At 39.3% G+C, this 24,998-nt stretch overlaps 1 protein-coding gene across 1 annotated transcript; it reads left to right on the forward strand.

Moving 5' to 3' along the window:
• The first annotated feature begins 828 nt into the window (after positions 1 to 828).
• Positions 829 to 24,309, forward strand: LOC106176675 (growth hormone secretagogue receptor type 1). The gene is made up of 2 exons (XM_013559157.3): positions 829 to 2,619; positions 22,243 to 24,309. The coding sequence occupies exons 1-2, from the start codon at positions 2,292 to 2,294 to the stop codon at positions 23,214 to 23,216; spliced, it is 1,302 nt and encodes a 433-aa protein (XP_013414611.1). The 5' UTR covers positions 829 to 2,291; the 3' UTR covers positions 23,217 to 24,309.
• The last annotated feature ends 689 nt before the right edge of the window (positions 24,310 to 24,998 follow it).

The following is a 24,998-nucleotide window of genomic DNA, read 5'->3' on the forward strand; positions in this document are numbered from 1 at the left end:
AAGTCCGTATCGAGAAAGGTCACATGCACGTTCGTTCCTTAAATTTTATACACAGTTATATAGCTATAGAAAATACACAGTTATGTAGCTATAGAAAATACACAGTTATGTAGCTACAGCAGCGTACAATGAAGGATGCAGCATTATTTCAGTGTGACTATTAGACTACCTTTTTTAAAATGGGAGTACTACAAGGACAACGTTATTCCGTCAGACGCCCCTATTGAAAAGTATCATGTGGACTGTACGGAATCGTGCACGTAATGTAGACGCACTCGGCGTAACCAGTAGGTCTTTATGATTTAAAAAAAAATCGCACAAACAATTTCATCGCACGGCGCCGTGAAAATGTAATTTAGGCTTAAGTTCAGTCCAAACTGAAGTTTCCATGGGTTTCTATCTTAAGTTTTCAGGAGTTTCCGTGCAGATCACATTTGTACATAGCTCTGTTACTGGCGTGAAATGATTGATGTTCCACCTTTATTACTACGTGAATGGAAGTGTATTGAACTGTCCATGGATTGCATGTTGTCTTAAAGCAATGGAACGCTCAAAATAATTGATGGCATACAGTATTTCAACAAACCTATCCAAACGAAACGTGATAAAAATAGTAAGAAAAAGCAAAAGGGCGTTGACCGGAGCACGTGCATGCCAGAAATCCTATCGGAAGGTTTTCAGATGAAGGCAAAGGTAGCTCCAGTAATTTGAGAGAATCCAGTACATCTCTGAGCTCAAGTACAGTCAAGACGTGCTTACCGGGACAGAACGGGCTTGAAGTGCATGGAACGCGACACGTGACCAAACACCATGCGCATGCGCCGATCAGTGATTGGTTTTAAGTAAGCGCATCTCCCCGACGTGTCATTTTAGCGGCTGAATGCGCCGAGGTTGAAGGACAACACCGCAGTGCGTGATCAACGTAACCGATACTTGATTTCACAGCGAAGTATTCAGGATATTGATAATCGCATACAAGATCAAATCAGAAAATGGATCATGACGGCGACCCTTGATTTTTTACAGCACGTCAAGCTCAATGTTGGTTTTACTAACAGATGCACGTCGAATTTCGTAGCAGTTGGCGTATATTTGACTTCCTGAATAAAACAAGGATGACAGCAAACAAGCATCATGGACAAGAAACAGCAATAAGAAAGCAAGGCTCATTGTCACCCAGTCAGATAAGATGAGGACTGGGAAGACTAGCAAACGTTAAGCCGCAAAACCAACTACTAGTGAATCAAGATCATTTTGTTTTGTTACGTGGGAGGACTTAAAATTTCATGAAACAATTGACATGGAAAATGACAATTTGTATGAATTAAAAACAACTGATGGTTTGCAGTATACAAAAATGTGTAAACTTTGATGGAGTGCAACATTTTAGATAAAGCCTCTGAGGTCATACATGTACATACTGATGTACGTGCAAATGCCTGTCGTTGGTCATTTTGATTTCTCCCGCGATACTGAGTAGCCTAGATGCATATTGTATTATTTAACCCAAAACCGGCGGTAATAATTAAGTGACAATGACAGTAAATAATTTTGATATTTTGATAAATAAACAGCTACGGTCATTTTGAAAACGCCTTCATCTCCGTAGCGATAACTCCTGTGACTAGTGAAGAAGTCATACGAAGAGGTCAGTAAACTTGATGTCGTGAACTCAGACCCTGTCTTATGACTGACTTCTGATATGTCAGTGTAAGTAGTAAAACACCATTTGACGACATTTCTAGCACGCACATACACCTGAGCTCTCGTTACGAACATATTTACACTTAAGCCGTCAAAGAACGCATTGTTCAGTGGCGTGTAACCTCAGTCAGCGTGAGATTCGAGTAAATCTTGCTGCTGAAGGTACTGAAATACAAGGTCCCAGGAGCCCGCGCTCAGTGTCGCTGTCAAGTCAACATTGGAACGCACCAAAGGAGCCCGCTGCGATTATTATCTCACTGTATGCCAGTCTCGGTGTAAAACACGCCAGTCGAGTGACTTGCTCGCACTCAGGTTTTTAAGAAGATACCCGATAAAGATTGCTTTCTATTCACGGCAAAAACGGATTATTGAACCAAAGCAGTACCAGTATATGCTATAATGTACATGCTAATGTGTTTACAATCTTGGTGAACGCATATATATGCATATATTTATATATATATATACGTATGGGAAGAAAGAGAATCGACGAAAAAGGAATATCTATTGTGATAGATACTTGCGTATTTTGATTTATTTGGACAACCAGTTCTACAATAAAACACCTGAGCAAATTGTGTTCAACCATGGAGTCGATAAACCTCACAGACGCTCTACTGACCACTGGGATGTCCAATGGGACAGGAGGAGGGTCCGAGCGTCAAGCCATGTCCTCACTACCACTGTATCTCCTCGTCTGGGTCTCGGTGTCCTACGCCATTATTTTCCTGGTCGGTGTTTTGGGCAATATTCTGGTGCTGGCCGTCATTTGGGCTAACAAGGACATGCGGAAGTCCACGGATCTTATCCTGGCCAACCTGAGTACGGCGGACCTCCTGGTGCTGCTGATCTGTATGTCGGCGGCCATGACGGAGTTTTACGGCAGGGAAGAGTGGCTGTTCGGGAACGCAGGATGTAAGTTTACTGTTACCTGTATAAACGTGTGTGGTTTTCACCCTCTTATATTAGGGTCTCCTACAGGTATAACGTATACAAAATTACAGTGCCATTCAACATTTTTGTAACAGAACTCTCGCTCACTCTGTTTTTGCCTTGAGATCATGTTAACTGGGGTGGGGTGGGGTGGGGGTGGGGGGGTAGGAATATAGGGGTGGGGATGGGACAGAAGGGAAGCTGGTGAGCATTACTATCGGATCTACTCTAGCTTGAGCTACGTACATAAAGGCAACGGTTGCTTATGAAATGGTGATTTTTCAACGTTCGTGTTTTCTTATGTTATGGCTGTGTAAAGGTAATGAAAGTGTTTTTACATTGCATGATTCCGTATACCAATACTTGCGTGCCTGTTTAAATATGTGTGTGTGTGAGTTTATGTCGCTGTGTGTGGAGGGTTGGGGCACGCGCGAAAATATAGTGTAATATGTGTGCAAGAGGATTCATATGTACACGTACATTTATATTTTGATTTTCAGATTCAGTCCCTACCTGGGTTTACAGACATATTTACTGAACGGCGCGAAAAGGATAAAAATCATTAAAGATAATAAATACATCTTAGCTACAGTAGTACTTCGTATTTCTAATCAAATGTAAAAAAAAGCATAGCAGCGTCCAACAATTAGATCTTTTTAGTTTTTCTTTGTTACGAAGAACTACCCTCCGTTTTACCTTTGATGTATTCCTTAAAAAACGAATCAAAAACTAAGACTCAGTTGAGTGATTTGAACCAATTTACTGTCCTGTCAATCAAGGTCATATAACGAGTTCTTTTCGCAGTTGTCAAAATATTTTAGAAATCAAAGGGGCAAGAGCGCGCACGCGTCTGGCAAATTGGAGCGGCTGCTTGGGAATAAGGTTTTTAACACCGCTTTGCGCGAAAGATTAACTACATGTGTAGACAGCGTACGTTTCCCGGGTCGTTAGAACCCATTCTGTACCTTATGACGCTCCACCTGGTCTTATTATTTATCTTGGTAGTGTAATGTTGGTGAGAATTGCACAGAAAGCGATGTTGGTCTGTTTAACCTAGCATCAGGTGATATTTATGCTTTTAATGATTCATAAGAACCGCCCTGGGTTAAAAAGAAAAGACAGTTAAGCACAGAAGCAATGGAAAGCTGTGGACATCGAAGTTGCATTCAATCTGACATTAACTTCCTATTATTTAGCCAGCGGAAGCTGCACAAGTGACAGAGAAAGCGCAGTGTCAATCAACTGATGATCATTTCTCTGCCCAAGCCTTTTAACGATCACTTTTAATCTATATCCGCATAACGTGAATTGTAAGAACTTTGGCAGTTTGAAGGTATTGAGGTTAATCACCCCCCCCCCCCAACACACACACCCCTCCCCTTCTTTACACACAACAACGTTCTTCACACTCGTGCACGCATTCATTCAAGAAAACGCACGCACAAATACATGCGTAAATACAAATAAACACCCACATACACACACAAACATATACATACACGCAAGACCACAATAAGACTTATATCTATATAAAGGATAGTAATATACCCCTACCATAATACAAAAATGACCCTTGACGGTCAAAACCGATTTATTCAGTCATTCTATCACAAACAGGGAGGTGATACAGAAAGGTTAACGAAGAATCGATAATCCGATTGCGAGGGGTCTCAGATTTGCAGAGTTTACACTGTTTAGGGTTGCTTCTGCTTTGAGGTTGCTTTGATTGAAAACAAAAACTTACTCGTTTCAAGTGACCGAGAAAAGAATACCACGCAATACTTGGTAGAGTAAAGCGACCCAAACGCGGTTGGTTCCCAAGTCACACCCATTTTAGACTATGTACTTCAATAGCGGCCAAACATGTAGTGAACGGCCAAGATGTGGCTGTCCCAAAAAAAAAAAAAATAAATAAATAAATAAATAAAATAAATAATAATAATAATAATAATAATAATATATAAATAATCTTATTACTTTTCTCAGCATCACCAGTGTGGAACAGCCCGAGCAGGGTATTGGAAAACGGCCATTATACCGGTAGTACTTTAGACCGTCTCAATACGCATAATGTCGCCTTAAAGTGCAAAGGGATTCAATATGGCCGCTAGGAAAGTTAAGGCACCCAGCGGACCAAGGTATTGACATAGACTGCATTCCCATAGATTTAGATCGATCCATCTAGATCGACCTAACTCCCTGGGGGTTCACGCTAAATTGCTGTCGGCCGAGGGCGCACGGTAGTTAATTACCCCCTTACAGCTTTTAGTAGGCGGGACCGACATTTAAGCCGGCTAAGCTGACATTAATCCAGTGAGACTCCCTACAGGGATAGATCGATCTAAAATCTGTGGGAATGGGGTCATAGACTGCGGTCTCCGCAAGATATTGTGGGAGCGAATTTCGCCTTGTTGGTGAGACATGAAGTTCCCCAGAATAAATACGTCCAAAATTGTTCTTAGAAAAAGCTGCTATGAATTCCAGCCTACTCAGTTGCGGTTCTCAAAGACTCCAATAGACCACTTTCATCGTCTTTATCGTCTGTTAAGTAATTGTGGTTACTCTGCAATGAGTTTAACTCTCCACAGTGATACTAATTCGTCAACCGAATTCTATTAACATGCAGTTTGGGCTTTTTTTTTTTTTTTTTTTTTTTTTTTGACCACGTTCCAATATCACAAAGCGGACTTAACGTACGCACACGTAGTCGGCTATCAGAATTTAGCCGTCTAAAACTTTGCACTATCCCTATTGATCTTGATCGATGCATAACTATCGGTCTGTTTCTGTTTGTCCTTGAGTGAATACACACAAACATTCGAATGTGAGTTGTTTCACACAAGTAAAACAGCGTTGGATCGATAACAGTCCCATCAAGGGTTCTGAAGTCCGAGTGATGGGGTCAGGAGAGGACACTTTTGATTATATCCATTTGGTATATTTGATAAGGAAACCCCATGAATTCGTGCTGATAACTTTGGACATTCGTAATTTTGTCCATGTGATAAGTGAGTCCTGCAGGTCGGATCACTTCGTTATTGGGTTAACTGTCGGATGGAATCACCTCCCAGGCTGTGGCAATAGGCGTCGTGGGGCCTGAGTCAAAGTTTTCGACTGTAAACTGGTTTAAACTTTTTGTCCCCTTTGACACAAAATAGATCGGTATTAGTCCAATTGAATGGAATACAGTGTCTGTTTTATTATTGGAGTGGCATGGATAATATTTGAGGCCAATACTTATCTGATATGAATGAACTGATATCGATTTTTCTTAAACTGATGTACCTGTAGACCGCAATTTATGTCTGAAAGTTTTGGAAAAACGACAAAAATACGACACATGGTAGTCTAATTGGGTGCGCGGTTGTATGCTTTATCATAAAAAATCCTAAAGAAATTTGTAAGTCCCTACGCATGACTAAAATGGTAATTACTCCGTTTAAAAGTACATTATAAGACCCTTACAAAATGTTAAGGTTATATGAAAATAACCGCGAACGCAAATAGACAATTAAGACAAATTATGCGTGAACAACAACACGTGCGCTCCTGTAGGAATCCTGTTGAATTGATGTGCATTAACAACGGCCCTAGTTTAACGCAGGCGGAGTGCTGACAGAAAATATTACCAGAAAAATAAACACTTAATAAATGTACCTGAGAACGACGTTCCGTTAACGGGTAGATAAAAAAGGGAAAAAAGGAAAGCAAAACAGAGAAACAAATAGATAGACTGCAGTAGGCAGGCAGACACACGAACAGACAGACAGATAGACAGACAGACAGACAGACAGACAGATAACAAGATGGTGCCCCTCTACCCTGATTTGTTCCCAAGTTTTTGTTCCGTTGGGAACAGTGGAAAAGGATAAAATTATTCATTTGTGTTGTGAACGCCTGGTGGTTCCAGTCAGCCGTTCAAGTGAGCTATGAAGCAAAACCAGTAACTTTTATCACTTTTTAACAGCCGTTGCGCTGATTGTTATTGACAGATTCCAGGTGGAATAGCATCCTCCTTCTGTAAAACAACGAATAAGGGAAGAATACTGAACATATGACCTTGCTAGCCAGGTAATTCAATTGCAACAGTTAAGGCACAAAATCATTGCATCTTAATACAATTAATGTGTGGGCTTTAAGCAAGGTAACCCGTGCGAGGGGGAGGGGGGTCCAGATAACCCAGTCATTGGTACCCGAGGGGAAGCCAAACAGGTCGACTATAGGTCGTAGATGTCATCTTAATAATCTAACATTTTGCTAATCGAGATTTCCGCCACGGGTTCTACAGGGTCTGCGCTAAAAGCGGACTGTTAAGCACCTGGTTTAAGGTATCTAAACGGGAACGCTGTGATTTACTTTTCTGATAAGATGTTCACAAAAGCACAAGGAGCAGAATACCGAAAATAGATTTAACGCTCTCTTAATGCAATTTGAGACAACTGTTACCATTGCTAATATTGCACTGTGCTTTCACTAACAGGAAGATTAAGTTGTGAAGATATCTTATTTCTTATTGTCTAATCTTCTTTACAAGGTTGTTATTCCATCACAGAGATTCAATAGGATGATTCACAGAAAGAAAATTGTGTCCCTAATGAAATAAATATGGTTTGTATTTTCGCGTGTAAGAAATCAATTTTTTTTGCGAGTGTCACGCTCGACAAAGCTGCTGGTTTCCGACAGCTGCACATCAAAATTTGAAAACGTTGAATCATTACATGAAATAATACTACACGTGGATACATTTTACACGAAATAACAGACAGAATGGTAAAACTAGACTGATATAAATGCACATGCATCTGTAGCTGGGAATGATGCAGTAAGATGTACGCATGTTTGGTTTAAAAAAAGAATCGATTAATATGTAAAATGCGCTGACAATACACAGTATTATCTTTAATCATTTCAGTCATCCTTTCAGTTCGTGCAAGGAACATGTAATATGACGTAATGTAGCTTTTTAGCGTGAAAAAAACAAGAACAAGTCAGGAAATTACAATTGTAAAAACACGGTTTTCATTTCAATTCCCCTTCCAATTTACCAATTAAACATACACACCTCTATCTAACGCGTCATTAAACGCAAAGAAATTAACCGATCCGCGTTCCTATGCGTAGATCTACATGTATTAAGATCACTCCTTAATCCGTCTAAGAAGTCAGGGTTCAACCGTAAGCTGTGTTAGGTTAATAACAAGAATTGTGCCATCTGTGGTAATGACCCCATTCCCATAAATGCCATCGGTCTACGTAATCCGATCCGACTCTGTGAAGACTCTCGCTGAGTGCAATCAGCTTAACTGAACGACACGCCCCCTCTTTTTTTCCAACGTACTCGTATATTCATCACCTTTTCTGTATTTTACTCAACGCCAGGAGGTTCCAAACGTGTCATTCAGTACAACTGAGGGTCCCTGTAAATCTGGATCGATTCACGTAGATCGATGTTGTCTATGGGAACGAGGCCAATGACCTGACGTAATCAGAGGAAAGCAGGGACCATAACTGAATTAAGTACGCACATCGCGGAGTAGCAGTCTTCTTGGAGTGTCTTTTAATCGCTCTCAGTGACGTAAGTTACCCGTCGTTCCCGTGTCATGATACCCTTACCTCTGTGTCTGTGAAACGGTCCACGCAATTTCCGTTGGTTGTCACTGTTGTTGATTGAATTACAGGTCGTTGGACTCATTTATCACCGCTCCTTTTGCGTAATGAGAATGTCCTTCAAGGGGAAAAGGTGATATTTGTGACAGCCGCGACTGACTCGAGTCTCAACACATGAAGTAAACAGTTGAAACAAGAGCAAGAATGACGTACAACGGAGTCAACTCCTTAAGTTTTTAAAGATGTTTGATTTTAATGTGAAGTCATTTATAGACAACTGGGAGTGGCCGGTAGTCTGTTTGTCCTTACTTTGTAAGGTGACACTGGTCCCATGTACTGGCCCCATATACGTCTGACCAACCGTTACCTGCACTATAACCATGTGGGACCCCGCACTGGATCTGACCTGTCCGTATTATTCTGACCATTATCACAGACATCAAGTTTGACCAAATACAAAACTTCTAATACCCCCTTTACACTGGACGGCGTCCTTTCTGCGACCATGAAATTTGGCATCGCTGTGGTCTTAATAAGGAGGCACGAGCATTGATTTGGTATCAGAATGAATGCTAAATGATCAGCCAGTTGTCGGCACGTAAAGTATTATAATTCTTTAACTGTCAAATGGGGCCGAACTGCTGGACGCAGAAGGGACGCTGTCCAGTGTAAAGGGGGCTTAAGTCTTCAGCCGAATGCAAGCTCACAGAACGATGCGTCAAGTTTCAGAGAGTTTCATCTAAGCCAAGTTCATTTTTGCTTTTGGATTACCGGAAGAAAACGTTTTGATTGTTATTTATCTCCTTTGTCACTAAAAGGATTCTTTGTTTTTACTGAATCAGCCCGACAACCCGACGATTGTGCTCCTCTAAGCCATAGCTTACACAGTGGGGATGGGGGGGGGGGAGGGGGGGGGGGTAATCCGAAACCCGATTCCGGGAGTTGGCAATAACAAGGTGTAAGATAAAACGGTGCTGGTGGGATCCAGTTATAGATCAATACAGTCTTTTAACTTGACATTATTAAAGTGTATCCACTTTCTGTATTTATCCATCTTCTGACTTCTCCTTACAGTGTCATTTAACATTGAATAACATCTCTTTAGGATCTTCTTGGATTGATTCCAACTGAGACCAATCACAGTAAGCACTTAATGTAGCTTTGGTGTCTCGCTAATACTGAGTGATTTTCTTCTTTTTTTCTTGGGTTGACATTTGGTAAAGTCAGTCTTACAATGCGTCCATTACCCAGTATTTTACCTTTGTCGTTTTTTATTTCACCTGCCATAAAGGTAGGCCTATTGCCCTTTTTATTCACACCATTTTCTTGTGATCTTTAGAGTTTCACATGTTGTAGCAAAGTGGAAGGAAGGATGCACTGCTGGGGTTTGTAGTACTTTACAGTTGGTACTGAATCTGTTTCTTTGGCCCCTTTCAGAAAAAGAGACTAGCTAGTCCGCAGGTCAAATATTGCCGACCCACTTGAATACTTCCCCACGGGATATCTATTCAGTGTCTATTAGCAGATTAGACGGCAAGCCTTGTAGTTGGTCGCCATATTTGACCCTCGGACTAGCTATAGTCCCCTATTCTGAATGGTCCCTTTCTCTGTCCAAAAAAACACATTACACGATTTCCGTGGTTTTAGGCCGATGTTTTCATCAAGGGACATTCATCAAGCATGGCATTACAAGTGAAATATATAGATAACTACCCAAACAACTTGAACGGTTTCGCAATGTCACTCTGGATACATAATTAAGGTATACATCGTGTCCATCCAGGGAATTGAAGGTCCGTCTGCTCAAAACATTAATAACAAGGAGAAAAAACAGAAACCGTTTGAGAAACGTAGCTCTAAAGGGATCCGGGTGATTTACATACCAGGTTTTATGGCATGCATAAAACGTGTGTTTCTTTTTTAGAAGGGTGGGAGTGCATTTAGTCGGGCGCGTTCGTTATTTATTAAGGTCCCATAAATTTTGTTGTAACCAATGTGTTTTACAGTTACTTTTACACACTCAACGCAGAATGTAAAAATAGGTACGTTTATGTAGGTTTGTTTAATTTTTTCTATTCCTGTCTGTTTGTCTGTATTTATTTTGTGTATTTATTCTTCCCTCCGTTCATCCAACCGTCTTTCCCTCTGTCCATCTCTCTTTCTGTATGTTTCCCAGTCTACTAGCTTGTCTGTCAGTGTATTTGAATGCTGGCACATGTTGGTAATATCATGTATGTAAGTCATATATGTAAGTCATTCACCGACTACGTACTCTTACTAGTACATATAACCAAGCCAATTAATGGCACTATGTTTACTTTTCTCGACAACATTAGATTCAATGGCCATGTTGCATGTTTCAACCTCCTGTTCATTAGGGAGATATCGCACCTGACCTGCGCGATACCATTGTTGGAATAAACAGTCGGGAAACGCTGCGTAAGGGTTATCACAGCACATGTAGGCCCGTAGCCAGCAATTTCAAAGGGGGGGGGGTTCTTTTTCTGAAAAAGTGGACCTTTTACCATATAATCCCCATGTACATAGGTCAAATTTTACCCAGAGTGGACCTTTTTCCAGCAAAAAGGGGGTTCTTTCGAACCCCCCGAACCCCCCCTAGCTACGGGCCTGCATTGCGTGGCATCAGGAGGTTATAAATATGCAATCTTCGCACCTGACAAAGGGGGCGGCGGCATGATGAAAGGGATTTTGTTACAAACATTTGTGTTCGCTTATGTAACTTGGTCTATGGCATGAGTTGAAGTGTTTTTCATGTGAGAAACATTGGCGGTGATTCTAAGATATCTGCGCTATGTTGCCCGTTAATATATGGCGAAAACAGCGGTGATTACACGTATGTACACGAATTGCACATACCAGGAAGCAAGTATTAGCTACTTGCACAGCTGTTTGAGTACCACTTCCTTTCCGGGAGAATATTTGAATGTAATTACTCAAATAAAGCTGGGTTGCTACAATGTATCTCTTCAGTAATTGTTAAGACGTGGCGACAGATGAATATCTTACATCGCGGGTGGTTCACAGTATACTGTCTGTCAGTATGGGCATCACCATGTAGTTGGTAGTTGGATCATAAATGGAAATTATCAAACACAAGCCGAAGATCTTCCATACCGTTAGTTTACGTTAAGCTAACGGTATAAAAGAATTTTGGCTTGTGTTTGACAATTCTCATTTATGAAGAAAAAGGTTGCAGTTTTTTTTTTTTTTTTTTTTTTTTGCTAGAACTAGAACCAAGATTATCCAGATGTCAAGAGAAATAGAACGAATTGCAACGGTATTTCAAACAACATTCTTGCAGCTATGCAAAACAAAACAAAACTTTGTTGGGCTATATTTATCTATCTAGATACATAAAAAAGACACGACTTGAAATATCATCAGAGACGTCTGGCAAAGCGTTGTTTCGTTTGGTGTGTGCCCAAGACAAGAGTGAGGACACATTAAAAGGCCATTACCTATGACCTTCTCAAGACAACGCGATGCCAGTGTGAGGGACTAGCTCACTAAGTGTTCAGGATGATTGAGTGCGGTCTGAACAATTATCTGCATATAATGCCGACCTTTTATTACACTACCAAGTTTCAATTCCATTCTAATCATTTTGCCCAAGACATACATGTACACGTTATTACTTGCTGGCTACAATTACGGCACGATTTCCTTAACATTTAGCCATTTGGAGGGGAATTATGACTAGATTATAAGGAAAGGTTAGGTATACAGCAAAGGGTCTCAATGCGACTTTTAGATCGGCATTTTTTCGGATATGTCTTAGGTGGCTAAGAGTTAAACACCAAACCTTACTTTAATTATGTGAATCAGGCCCAGTTCTATTAGGTTCGTCTTAATACATGTTTAACCTCTAAACAACCCCAATTCGACTCCCCCCAGATGAAGATAATTATATTAGTCTTTTGCTATGGTGCTAATTGTCTTTGATGTCTCACTGTCCAGTTCACTGTTGTAGACATTTTGCGTTAAAAAGGACAGTTAAAGACATAATAATTCGATTAATAAGCGAACTCCTGCAGTGAGCGGTCTTCAAACCATACACAAAATCAGTCCATAACTTGATTAAAGACAAGATTCACCACTGGCATTTAAGACAAAATAATCACTCGTAGATATTTCCAGAGGACGTTAACACATTTTCCGTGACTTTTTGAAATGTTGAACAGAATTACTTTTTGATCACGCACGTCTGGTATTTGTGGTTTTAACCAAAGTGCATCTCTTTGTGAAATTGCAGTATACATCAGAAAATGTAACATGTACACTCATCGTGTCATATCAGAATTTTTGTTGGCAGGGGCGGGGGGAGCACCCCACTAATATACCACTACGTCTTGAGAAGTTTGTGTTCATTGGTCTCCCAGATGTAGAGATTATTGTAACTAATAGTGAAAGGACTGAGACGCTCAGATGGCGGAACGGTATCAAATACATTCGCTTCTTAATACGCTTTCTCCAGAAGTACATTGTCCTACAGATAACAAGACCATTCATCATGAAAATATGAAATCAACTCCCAAAGTAATTAAGATAGATTTCTCCTACGCGGCAAAATAGCAATTTCCTTATCAGGCTTCGGAAAACTTTGCCCTGTGTGATCCGTCGCGTGAGGTTGGCACGGTTGTGTGGCATCTTGTGACGTAATCTACCCACGTAATTTATCTCTGGATACTGACCTCGCTGTGATGTAGAGGAGATATAGATTAGGGAATACAGTGACAGGTGTGATAACGAGACGTCTTAGATCGTATTGATGGCAGTGATAGTGATGGTAATAAGGAGAATGAAGGGGGATAGGGTCATAGCGCGGAAGAGAATAAAAATTCTTAAATTCTTCTTGTGTCGCCTGAGTCGCTACATATCCTAACGTAAAACAGCTTGTTCAAGTAAAATAAAGAAAATGCACGCTTCACACTGCCAATATGCTAAATTTTGCATTTGTTTTCTTTTAGTGTACCATAAATACTGTATCATCCTTGATTTGGTTTTTGAGATAGCGCCGAAATGAAATAATACGAATTCCCTTGGCCATTCAACGCATGTACACTTATTCAATAAATTAGTTTGTCTGTTTTAGGATCTTCGCAACTCATACGTTTGACATTAAGCTAAGGGGATTATGACGGCAGATCACAAACCCATGATATTACAGGGAGTGGGTAGTCATTCCAGGTTGCCAGAATTCTCCGCTTCGTACATGTACCGGTATTTCAAGTGTCAAATAAGTCAAGTGTATAAAAAAAAATGACGGCTCGAAAGAGAATGTTCTACTTTGTCCCTCTCCAAAATAACAAGAGAAACGAGACCAAGTCAAGCGATTTCCCTTTCCTGGCTACAGAGAAATTGTCATAGTCATTTGACTCCGATTTTTCATCCCTTTCACCACCACCACCACCAGCAGCAGCAATATCCTTCCGCTGGTGAAAAAATAAATTAACTTAAAGCTGATAATCAAACTGTACTGATTAAGGTCCAGTTGGACTGAGACAGCGACTACTACTATGGGATGACTGCTACTCCTAAGTCTTAATTGGCTTCGATCAATTAAGTGTTTCTGTAGGTACTTTGATTAGCTCCAGCTATAGTTGATATCGGCGTCTTTGAACAGCCTTCTCTTTTGTCTTGGCGCCTTTCCTATATAGTCTAGGTTAGCTTTAATTCCTACATGAAAAAAAAAAAAAAAAAAAAAAAAAAAAAACACCTGAGTACGTCATTCTTTACATTGATTCTCTTCTCGTCTTGTTAAGGTCCTTTTCTTCATCAGTAAAGGCGATTCTTGGGAACCCTGACATATGAAGATTTTTGTCGTAATTTTGGTCTGTTATAACCTGTTTTGACAATCGGACATACAGTATTTGGCAGTTGTTTTTAGCCAATACACTCAAAATTTAAACATGTTTCGCTTTAATTCAACGTTTATCATTGGCCCAGTGTGTTTATTTCTCTATTTCACTGTGCTTTCATTTGGTATGGAAACCTGGTCTCTGTCAGTTCAAAATATTGTGTATGTCTTACCCCGAAGCTCAGCGCAAACAAATGTTTGAATGTAAATTTTATAGATGGTGTCAGTACATTTTAACAGTACAAATTAAAATGCGCATTTATAGTGGTGAAAGTGTGAGAATTAAGAAAAAGACACGTGAACCGACAAAATGGCAATTCCAAGAGGCTGTTCAGCATAGTGGACACACACTTGTCAGGCATCTTCAGACCTAGTTCCCAGTGATTCCATTGAGATCTCGTTTTACAGTTTTGTATCAATATTAATTAGTATACATTTAATGTCAAAATCCGCTTTTACCTGAGCAGATAATTGTTCCTCAATGGTTTACTACGCCCAGCTGACTTCATTAAAATGATAAAATGGCCGTCTCTTAAAAGATCCTGTTTTCAAAGGGTAAATACGTATACAAGCTGCATTTTAAAAAAATTTAAAAAAGCGGACTTCATTTCAGTTCGAGACCACGTAGTGAAATCGGGTTTTAGAAGAAAAGGAATCAAAGCCTATATTAATCGACTGGGAGTTTTGTATCAATTTTCCATACTTTAAATACTCTGCTACCAAAATATATTTGACAAGGCTGAGTTTCTGGCCTTTTACTTTTCAACAGTCGACATTAAAACAAATTATTGAGTAGTTACGAAGATAACAGCAGCTTTTCATTGCACCGTCCGTGAATTTTGATTACCGCCATTTTGATCAATTTTGATCACAGTTTGATGACCTTGACCTTGGTTTTATGTGCTCATCCAATTTATATCTGTACATCTTTCTATGTCATGCAAAGGGGCGTTGTGCAGGAATAGCGAACAATGTGCAATCAGCTAAATGGGGAGGGTGAAAGCAAACGTTTTTGATGATGTCGTTTAAGGAAAATGAGTTAGACATTAATGAAATCGTCGACAAAATGTACTTCGGAAAAAAACCATTAAACCCACAGCATTTGAGAGGCTAAAATGTCTTTTCTGGTAAATGCCAATATCTTTGTAACAAACATGCGATGCCCCAAACACGGTGTTAGAAATGCAGGGTACCTCATCCTCGATTTCGAATATTGCAGAACTGTTGCATATGTCCTTCCACTCAATGCCTTGCCGATCCGTCTGAAAACTTGGGGAATGGCAACATACAGTCACTGGTACCATGCAAATGTTATGGAAGCTGTCGAAAAATTAATCAAATTAAAATCCGTTGGTTTATTTAGACGCTCTACGCATACAAGGATCAAAAATTTATTGAGCAATAAAGTATTGACTACGTCTGTTTTTCCATGTTTTATTGGAGGAGTTTTATACATCTAAGCTATCCTTTGCTTGAAAGAATTTGAGAATTAGGAGGCTCTTTGAATATCGGGGGAAAAAGTATAAAAAAAAACGAGATTAAAACCAGATTTCATAACATACCGGTACTAGTAGACTATCAGCGTTCCTTCGCAAGCCTTTCAACCCTTCATCATAAATACATAATACCACACAAACACCACTTGCCATTTGTTATCCCATAAAAATCTACATTAAATGAAGATTAGACCTATGACGTTCCACCACTCGGGGCTTTTTATCTAAATATATTACGTGCACCTATCACTTCATGTGTCTGTACAGAACGCTCACTTCACCTTCTCTGTTTTCATCTGTTTTGTGATTGTCTTGGTTAACAGTCAGTAATTTGGCAGCAATATATGATAAAAACCAATGCCTTAATCTGAAGATGGGTTTCATCAAAATTACATTTTCTCTAAACGCAATCTACAATGATCGATACAGTATGGGTGATACGCGCGGATGACGTGCGTTATGTCCTGTCATGAATATATCCTGCAGGGGGAATTGGAGCCCGGCTGGTGAAACACAAATGAGAGCTGTCACTATTACCCACGTATACCTCGTAACATAAAGCATTATTTTGACAATATGAACTAAAATTAATGAAGATAAACACGACTCTCTGAGTTTTTCTTAAAATGCATATGGTCAGTAACCAATTGAGTTATTTTTTCCGTGTTTTCTGATACTTCGATAAATTACGGTTGCAGCTGAACCACTTTGTTATCAGTTGGCAGACACCAGATATAATTCGAATATCAATCTACTCTTTAAATCAGCAGGGATGAAAAAGGGGAAAGAAAAATACAAAAAAAAAATGTTCTCTGCCTATTCCATTATTCCTTAAATGTTGGAATGTAATGAAGCTGTCAGATGGATCGGAGAAATCAAAAACCACAGCTGCAGTAAATTACGTTTAATTTTAGTTTCAAGATTGAAACACCAGTATCATACTGCCATTCCTGTCTGTTTTCTTTGCAAACTGCAGCGTACACTTTGAAGCATTATTCTGACAAGGTTTTTCATAGTATATTTGTTACAAAATGATCAGTACTGATTGGCAGAATACGAGGATGACCTGAACGGTTTGTTTTCAGACCTCTCGTTGTGTGGTCAGTATACATGTTCATTGCACATCTTCAACAGCTGCATGGTGTCTATACCTGGGACCTTAAAGGACAAAAGCAGCAGATTAGAAAATAATAATTTGTGGAAAATGCGTCCCAAGTATTGGGCCTGAGCATCACAGGAGAACGAAGATATACATAAATAATGCTTACACTCCAGCTCGGAGTCTTGGAAGGTCCGGGATAACTTGTGAATGATGTACTTTGCAATTATAAAGCTGACAGGGCAGACTCTTTGCAAATTTGGCGCACGCTTTAGATGCTCTTGCAAATTTGCAAAGACATTTTTCTTTTAAAAACCTGCAAAGTGGTCCTTCCAAATGTGCTGCAAACTTTTCATTTTGCTGAGGGACAACTGTAGCCAGTAACTTTGAACATGTGACACGCGTCCCATAGCACAGCAATGAGATGTCCAGTTGCCTTTCTATCTTTCTCTCAACGTGGTGCACGTGGTCTTTTTCTGCATTTTTTCCGTTTTTTATTAATATGTTTTTTGGAATAAAACACCCATCTATCCGTTCCCATCACGATCATTTCCGGTCCAGTGCCAAAGCTAATTACAATTTCAATTTTCTCAATAATCTCATGTTCAAGTTATTGTATCCAGTTGGCTACGATAAGGCTTTATTGGCAACCGGTCGCCTTATTTCCTTACTGAACAAAAGAAGTCATTTGCCATGTCCGATTTTGTTCAGGAAATATGAGTCAGTCACCGGTCAGAGAGACTGTACCAATTAACTCCTCGGAAGTGAAGAGCACCAGTGATAATGGTCAAAGATGATAAAGTTGCTTCTGACGACATAGTTCCTTCACACGTCGTCTATCCTGATTATCCCAGACCTGTTGGCGGCCTTGTAAAGGTGGTTTTGTTCCGTGTTGGAGACGTGTGCTTTTGCTGTAATTCTTGTTTAATAGAAATCAATTTCCTCTACAATACAAATCAATAAATAAAGTCTTTCCAGTTTAGTGTCCTTAAAAAGGGATCAAACGTTGCTGATATTCTGATACAACAAACAAATAACCGTTTCCATCTAAATTCATTATAAATATTCTACAATCGTATGTTTTACTTTTCAGTCAAATACACATACTAGTATAGAAACTAATTTCTGCTGGATATGTTTAAAATAATTCCCATTCACCTGGATTCTGTACCCTTCAAATGTTTAACAAGATTTATTGTAAAGTGCACAAGTTTCACAAAAGGTTTTCATCTTATGTGCCAAGTAAAGATGTTTATATGTCTACTTGGGTAGGCGACTGGATAGAAGTTGACTAGCGCTGTAGTCTTGGTCATAGAGCAGTTACAGAGATATTAATTCCTGGCTTTGGCGGCCATTTAGTGCCGTGGCTATACTTTGGGTGTCACAAGAGAGGCGCAATACTCGCGTTTCTGTGTCTAAGGAGCCCCTGGTCCACAACAAACGCAGGTGGCATATCTGGTTATTATCACATCGAACAGTTTAAACCATGCCAAGACAATTTTAGCTTTCTCTAGGGATAAAAAGGCAGACGTATTTTGTCGCACATTAAGGCAAAATTTAAGACAGACAAGATAAGTGCTGTCTCAGACACATGCCAATGTAGTGCCAAATAAAAGTCTCAAAAGATGCAGGTTAAGGTACCCGTACGTTGTTAAAGGGATAATAACTCTTCGTTTTGGTCAAAAAATAAATTTTCCTGGAGTAAACAACAATTTTCCCATACTTACCAATGGTTAATGAATCCATTTTTACATTCAAAGTTAGTCCCTGGTTTTTTTCTAAAAAGTTTTTTTTTTGTTATAATCTCTTAAGAGATTATAACAGAGTATAGACATCAATGGAGGTCATGTGGTCTAAAGACAAGCTCAGATATCAGAATAATAGCCATAACTGCAGTTTTTGTGGTAAAACAGAATATATTTCTGTGAGTTGTTCGCAATGTTTTGATTGTGAAATATAGATCTTATACGAAGAGTTATTATTCCTTTAATGTTGTGCCCGTTAACCATTGCTCTCAAATGTATAAGACCTGCGTCTTTATCCTCAGTCTATGTTGACGTCTAATATAATCCATTACCCATAAATGTCCATTAATGAAGTGGTCTAATATAAATCATATTAAGGAACGTTTTATTTAGATTGCCTTTTCTCAAGTATGATGATAGATTCATGTAGGCATGACCTGTAACTATGTCCAAGACAGGCTCTAAGGGGTTTGACGATAGATATGGAAAGCAATCAAGCTGCCAGGACGAATACTAGGAAAACGCATCGCTGTGTCGGGTTATCTCCGCGCTGTCAGTCAAGAAGGCAGCGGCCTTAATTACCCTAGAGCGCGCCACTGGAAAGGTCACTTTGGTTTCTGCGTTTCTTGGGGGGGGGGGGGGTCGTATCGAGCACGGTTGTTACTTCGTGAACTCTTCTGATGCCATCTAACCCCCATTAAATATATGATGTCACAGCGTACCTGTCAGGAATAGTAATATTGGTTGTAAAAAAGACTTTACCCTTTTGAAATTGATCGATTTTATAACTTACAGGGGGTGGGGCTATACTTTATAATGAGACTAATTGCAAGCGATGCCAATCTAACAGAATTGTCTGTGTCATGAGCACAAAGCATCTCCGATATCCCTCCCTAATACGCAATGTGCCCAGACACCAGAGACCACCAAAACTCATTTAAACACTTATTTATAAAGTGCTTTGGTCTGAAATCAAGTTTTTTTCTACAAACCCTCAGAGTCTATTACTTTGTCTAACATCTCGTATTTGTGTTAAATGAATAAGTCAGTCATTTACTCTCAGCAGAATAGAAATCTGCTGCAAATGTAAATATTTCGTAAAATTGATTTTTTTTCTCTGTGTGAACTACGTTATGTCTCCTTCAGGTTAATCTTCCTTGTGAATTCTCAATTCCCATACAAATAAAGGCTAAGTAGGTTACGAAATCGATCACCTTCCTGTCTGCTCTGGAAAACGTCTTACTTTTTTACCTTTAAGCCATTTTCCATTTTAGATATCAATTAGTTTTAAATGTCACTTTATAAACAATGAAATAAATACACATTACCATGTGATGACCCAAACAGTATGAAAGATATCAAGAAGATCAATGAGGAAGTCTAATGTCACCTTTAATTGGCACAGAAATCTGAAGACAACATTTAAATATTCAAATAATTGTAAACAATGTGAAGCAGAACTTTTTTGCGGGGACGGGGGGATTTAAAAAAATTGATGGGATGGCTGTATTGGTCACCTATAAAATCTTGAGTCTTAAATATTTCAAAAACGGTGATATAAAATTTATAATATAAGCAGTATAATTTACAACAGGCAATTGTGATTAGTAACAAAATGTCATGAAATTATGAATTAGTAATATTTCATGATATTTTGTCACTAACTTAATTGTACCCGGTAACGGTGGTATTGTTATGACGAGTTAAGGGATAAACCCCCTTCAATGGGGGTATGTATTCTGATCTCGTTAAGTATAGCAAAACCTGTCCTGCATTGACTCCAAGCCATCAGGAACATTGATTGCAAATGAATTCGACATCTACGTGTACACTAATCTCTACGCTGGCGCTTTTAGCTAAATTAAAGGTCTGGGGGGCTAATTATCAGTATAATTAGAGAGAAAGCACGAGGGGGACGCGAGGGGGGACCTTGGTTATATCAAACATTTTGCTAAAAATTAAATGAATGACACGAAAAAAGAAAATGGACATATGAAGAGTGAGGAATTTTTTGTCATACACCAACTTTGCAGAAAGAGAAAAAAACGACAATTCTCTAGTTAAGTATCCTGTCAGACAAGAAAAAAATTGTTCTGCTAGACCTTACTCTGTGACCCCCATTTTTAATACGCCACATGAAATTTAAAATGACATCACCAAACACGCCCCCCCATGCATCTGGGCATCCAACATGTACACTTCCTACTAGGTTAAGTAAAAAAAAAAAAAAAAAAAACCAAAGTCTACGGAAACCACCACTCCCTCTTCCACCGCCGATTTCACGGCTAAAATCACCAGGTGTCAGAGGCAGACAGGGACACTGGTTTCTGCGTGTATTTATATGCCATTATCTGAATTGAATGCGAGTTGAACGCTTCCCACGGGTAATTAATGCTCGACGGCGACCTTAAGGTAATCACCTGTGAGGTCTCTATACTACTGGGAGACGGCCCTGATTAATGTCTGCAGGATTAGTTTATCTCGATTCAGAATAGCGTCTGTCAGCACTGCGGAAATTAAGCGAAGCAAGGGCGTAGTGCTGGGATTACATGTTAAGGCTTTTGACTTGTAAAAGTGCTTTTTGAAGGTGAAATGGGCTTGGGTATCTTAGTAGACGAACGTGCAAAGTGATTGGTAGTATTTAAAGATTTGTGGAGAGAATTTAAAAAAACTTACATGTGAAGGAAGTCCGTTTTGCAAGCGCATTGCCAAAACGTGTCCATTTGGGAGACTAACGTCCTTATCGTTATACACGCGACTGCAGACACTAACCCTTGTTGACATAATGGTTGCAATATGTTAACATACATATGCTGTCGTGAAGAAAACAGTGTCAGTAGCATGACAGTAGGCGATTAACCCGATTAAACATCCAGCCTCAGTGCCAACTGGCTATAACGGCATGTCGTGATATGTTCTTATATAATAATGGAGTAAAAAGGCATGTTTTTGAGGCATCGTTGGAAGGAACATTGCTGTATTTTTGCAGGAACCTGTATTTGTAATAACTGCCACTGTACTCGCATGCACGTCAACAATCAGCGAAGATATAATTAGAGGAAAGATAATTACCTCTTTTAAAGCCATTACCAAGCCAAACTACTATCCATGACCATAGCTCATGTGTAATATTTTTTTAGCTGAAGGAGCTTTCCAAATAGCCAACACAATGGCTATAATGGTTGTAAATAAACGAATAGTCTACGCTAGAGTACACAAAATAATCTTTGAAACTCTTAATCAAATTCTCTTTTCTAAAATGCTTCATTCATTTGTTTTGATTTTGCAAGTTAACTCTTCCTTATCGCGTTCATTTCATTTTATACTGCAACTTACTGTACTATTACTATTTACTGTAACATATTTTTGAAACAGCATTGCTTTATTTAATGTAAATATAAACGAGAGAAACCTTCAAAAGGCATCCCTCTGCAATTTTTTTAGGATTTGCTAACTGCTGTGGCAAATTTGTAAGAAGGAATTTATCCATGCGAATGAGGTACTGTTTTTAATTGGACGGGGTATGAGGACTGCCGCAAACTTCGTATGCTTTTGCAAATTTACAGCACCACTTTTTCTTCCAACAACCCGTAAAGAGTTTCTAGCAAATTGTTTAGTTTGGAGCAAATTTGTTGCAAATATGCTGCAATTTTTTCGTTTTGCTAATGGATATTGACAAAAAATAATAATAAATAAATAAATAAATAAATAAAATAAAATAAAATCCTCAAATTTGCCCTAAAAGCTTAGCACTTATTTCTCCCTCTTGTATATCTCCAGGCAAGCTGATTCCGTTCCTGGAGAACCTATCCGTGCACGCCTCCAGCCTCTCCATCGTCACCATCAGCATCGAACGCTACTTCGCCATCTGTCACCCTCTCCAGGTCAAAGCCCGCTTCACGCCACGCCGCAGTGTTATCATGATTGTGATCATCTGGCTGGCGGCCATTTTGGCTACGATCCCCTTCTTTGTGATAGCCAAGGAGAAGGACGAGAGGTACCCGGACGGAAAGCCCGTGAAGGTCTGTTCCACGGCGATAATTGAAAAGTGGAAAAAAGGTTACGTTGTGACCTTGACCTGCTTGTTTTTTGCACTTCCGGTGGTCATTCTGCTGGTCATTTACGTGTTGATTTGCCGGGTGTTGGTTGCCGAGAGAACAATCTTCCATTCCACCGGCAATGGTAGAAACTCTAATTCTACAGCCAGTACTGTTCGCAACCGGCACCAGGTCGTCTATGTCCTGTTGGCAATCACAGTCGCGTTCTTTGCATGTCTTCTGCCTTTCCGGGTCTACTCACTCTGGTTGCTGTTCGAAAGTCATGACGTCATCCGGACAATCTCATCAGAAAGTTCGCTGAACATTGTCAGTTTTTGTCGGGTCATGTTCTACCTGAACAGCGCAATCAACCCGGTCCTATACAACCTCTTCTCCACAAAATTCCGCAAGGCTTTCGAGAGGACAATCTGTAGAGGTCAAACAAAAATAAGAAAAGGGCCGAGCGCAAATACATCCGTCTATCAAATGGACGAACAGTCCTCCGGCAAGCGTCGGAGTAACCGAAACTCCTGTCCCTTCAGCAAGTGTCAGGGGGGTGGTCAGCAGGTCGCAGACGCCTTCATCCCAGCTGACCATGAGGGTGGGAGTGGAGAGCAGAGCCCTCATGTTGATATCGACCACATAGGACCTGAACAACCCATGGTATCTTTGGACGAAGTCAATGGTGTCAGGTACCCCTACCCAGAGTATGTGTAGATCCGGTTTGTATGGAGACTGTTGTATAATATCATATCATACGGACAAAGCGGCCCAGGGAGTTTATTGCACGAGGACGGCGCACTTGAAACTAAGAGAACTTGAAACTCGGAACTAGTAGTTGGAAAAGTGGTAAGGGTTATCTGCATTTAAACCAACTACGATTTGGCACTGTGGAACTATTGTATCGAGCAAGAAAGGACAGGGTAACCCACGGCGCCTGAAGACCTGAGACATACTAGAGGACACACTTGATCACTTGATGAGTGACATTTAACAATTTCATTGGGCGCAGATATATAAAAAATAGATGCAAAAGAAAACGGTATGCCCGGTTGTTGCATTTCAATAAAAGGGCATACAGTTTGATGTAAGTGCACATAAACCACCTTTGTACAAAATTGAGAATGTTCTTTTCGCAGATTCGCAAGGTGTCAAATTGGATGAAAAATATCAATTACATTTATCTGTTATACGATTATACCGGTGCTTCATACCAAATATGATAATGGTATTCTTCGTTGGTTCTAGCATATTTTACAAACACTATCACTGCACAGTTACATTATATGAAGTAGACTTTTTTTTTCACAGAAAAGAACGTGATGAAATGTAGTTTGATTGTCATTATAAGTGTCACAAATACCTGTAGTTTGGCAAAGAATCATACCAAACCGAAATTGTAATGTGTCCGATACAGTTCATTCTGTCGGTAATTATTATTTGTTACAGGTATTTTATTACTAACTGTAGCAATTTTAACTTGTAAATTTTAGATACTCGACAACTTGTAACACCTAAGACACTGAGCCGTGCCGCTGGTTTGCAGAGCAGATTTGGGACGTTTTAGAAATATTTTCTTTATCATAAAACTTACCTGGCTTTGTGTTTCACGTATACAATGTATCGAATTTTTTTCGTAGATACGTCCATACAAATGCAGTCTATTAAGCTTATCAACTAAAATGCAACTCACCTATACATACATGTACATGTATGTGAACGCACACCTCGGCTTTTGTACATTGATGCATTTATATTTCGGTGCTTCTGTGAATGAATATTTGCAATTTACAATAAATTCACATAAATGGATTTCATTGTGTTGTTGTTTTGTCTGTCAGTTAGATTATGATATACTGTGAGGAAACGATGGACAGCCTTTTATACGCACAGCCTGTCTTTTTACATTTTCAATCTTCACCTATGTGAACTCCTCAGAATTTTTTTCCGAAACACGACAGTACGTGACAGATGCGCATTCCACTGATAACCCCCAAATCAATAAATAAATAAATAAATAAATAAATAAATAAATAAATAAATAAATATACACTCATTCAAAATCACACCAAAGTTTTATTTTCAGGTCATAGCAAACATGAGAAATTTGATGGTTTAAAAGGTATAAATTTGAAGACCTTTTTTCCATGTAGAACCGGCTTTTTGCATTGCAACGTTTTAAGCCACCCCCTCGTTTTTTTTCTACCTCATAACGGTTACTTCTGATATCTATCTATCTATCTATCTATCTATCTATCTATCTATCTATCTATATATATAGATAGATAGATAGATAGATAGATATATACCACCCCACGGGTGAAAGGCATTAAAGAGTACATACATAAAATCGCACGTAAAATTCCCATAGTAAAATCAAATAATAAAATCGTTGTAATGTAAGTAAAAAAAAAAATTGCAAAATGTGTTCGGGTTAAAATATAAGACAGAGAAGTATTAGAAATTAATCAAAATCTAAAAAGCTTTGCATTTGGTTAA

This window comes from Lingula anatina, chromosome 9 (assembly GCF_051362555.1).
Source record: "Lingula anatina isolate TDL-2025a chromosome 9, LinAna3.0, whole genome shotgun sequence".
Classification (NCBI taxonomy): domain Eukaryota; kingdom Metazoa; phylum Brachiopoda; class Lingulata; order Lingulida; family Lingulidae; genus Lingula; species Lingula anatina.

Coding starts and splice junctions, on each gene's coding strand:
- LOC106176675 (XM_013559157.3), top strand. CDS start 2,292: ATGGAGTCGATAAACCTCACAGACGCTCTACTGACCACTGGGATGTCC. Junction 2,620..22,242: donor GCTGTTCGGGAACGCAGGAT/GTAAGTTTACTG, acceptor GTATATCTCCAG/GCAAGCTGATTCCGTTCCTG.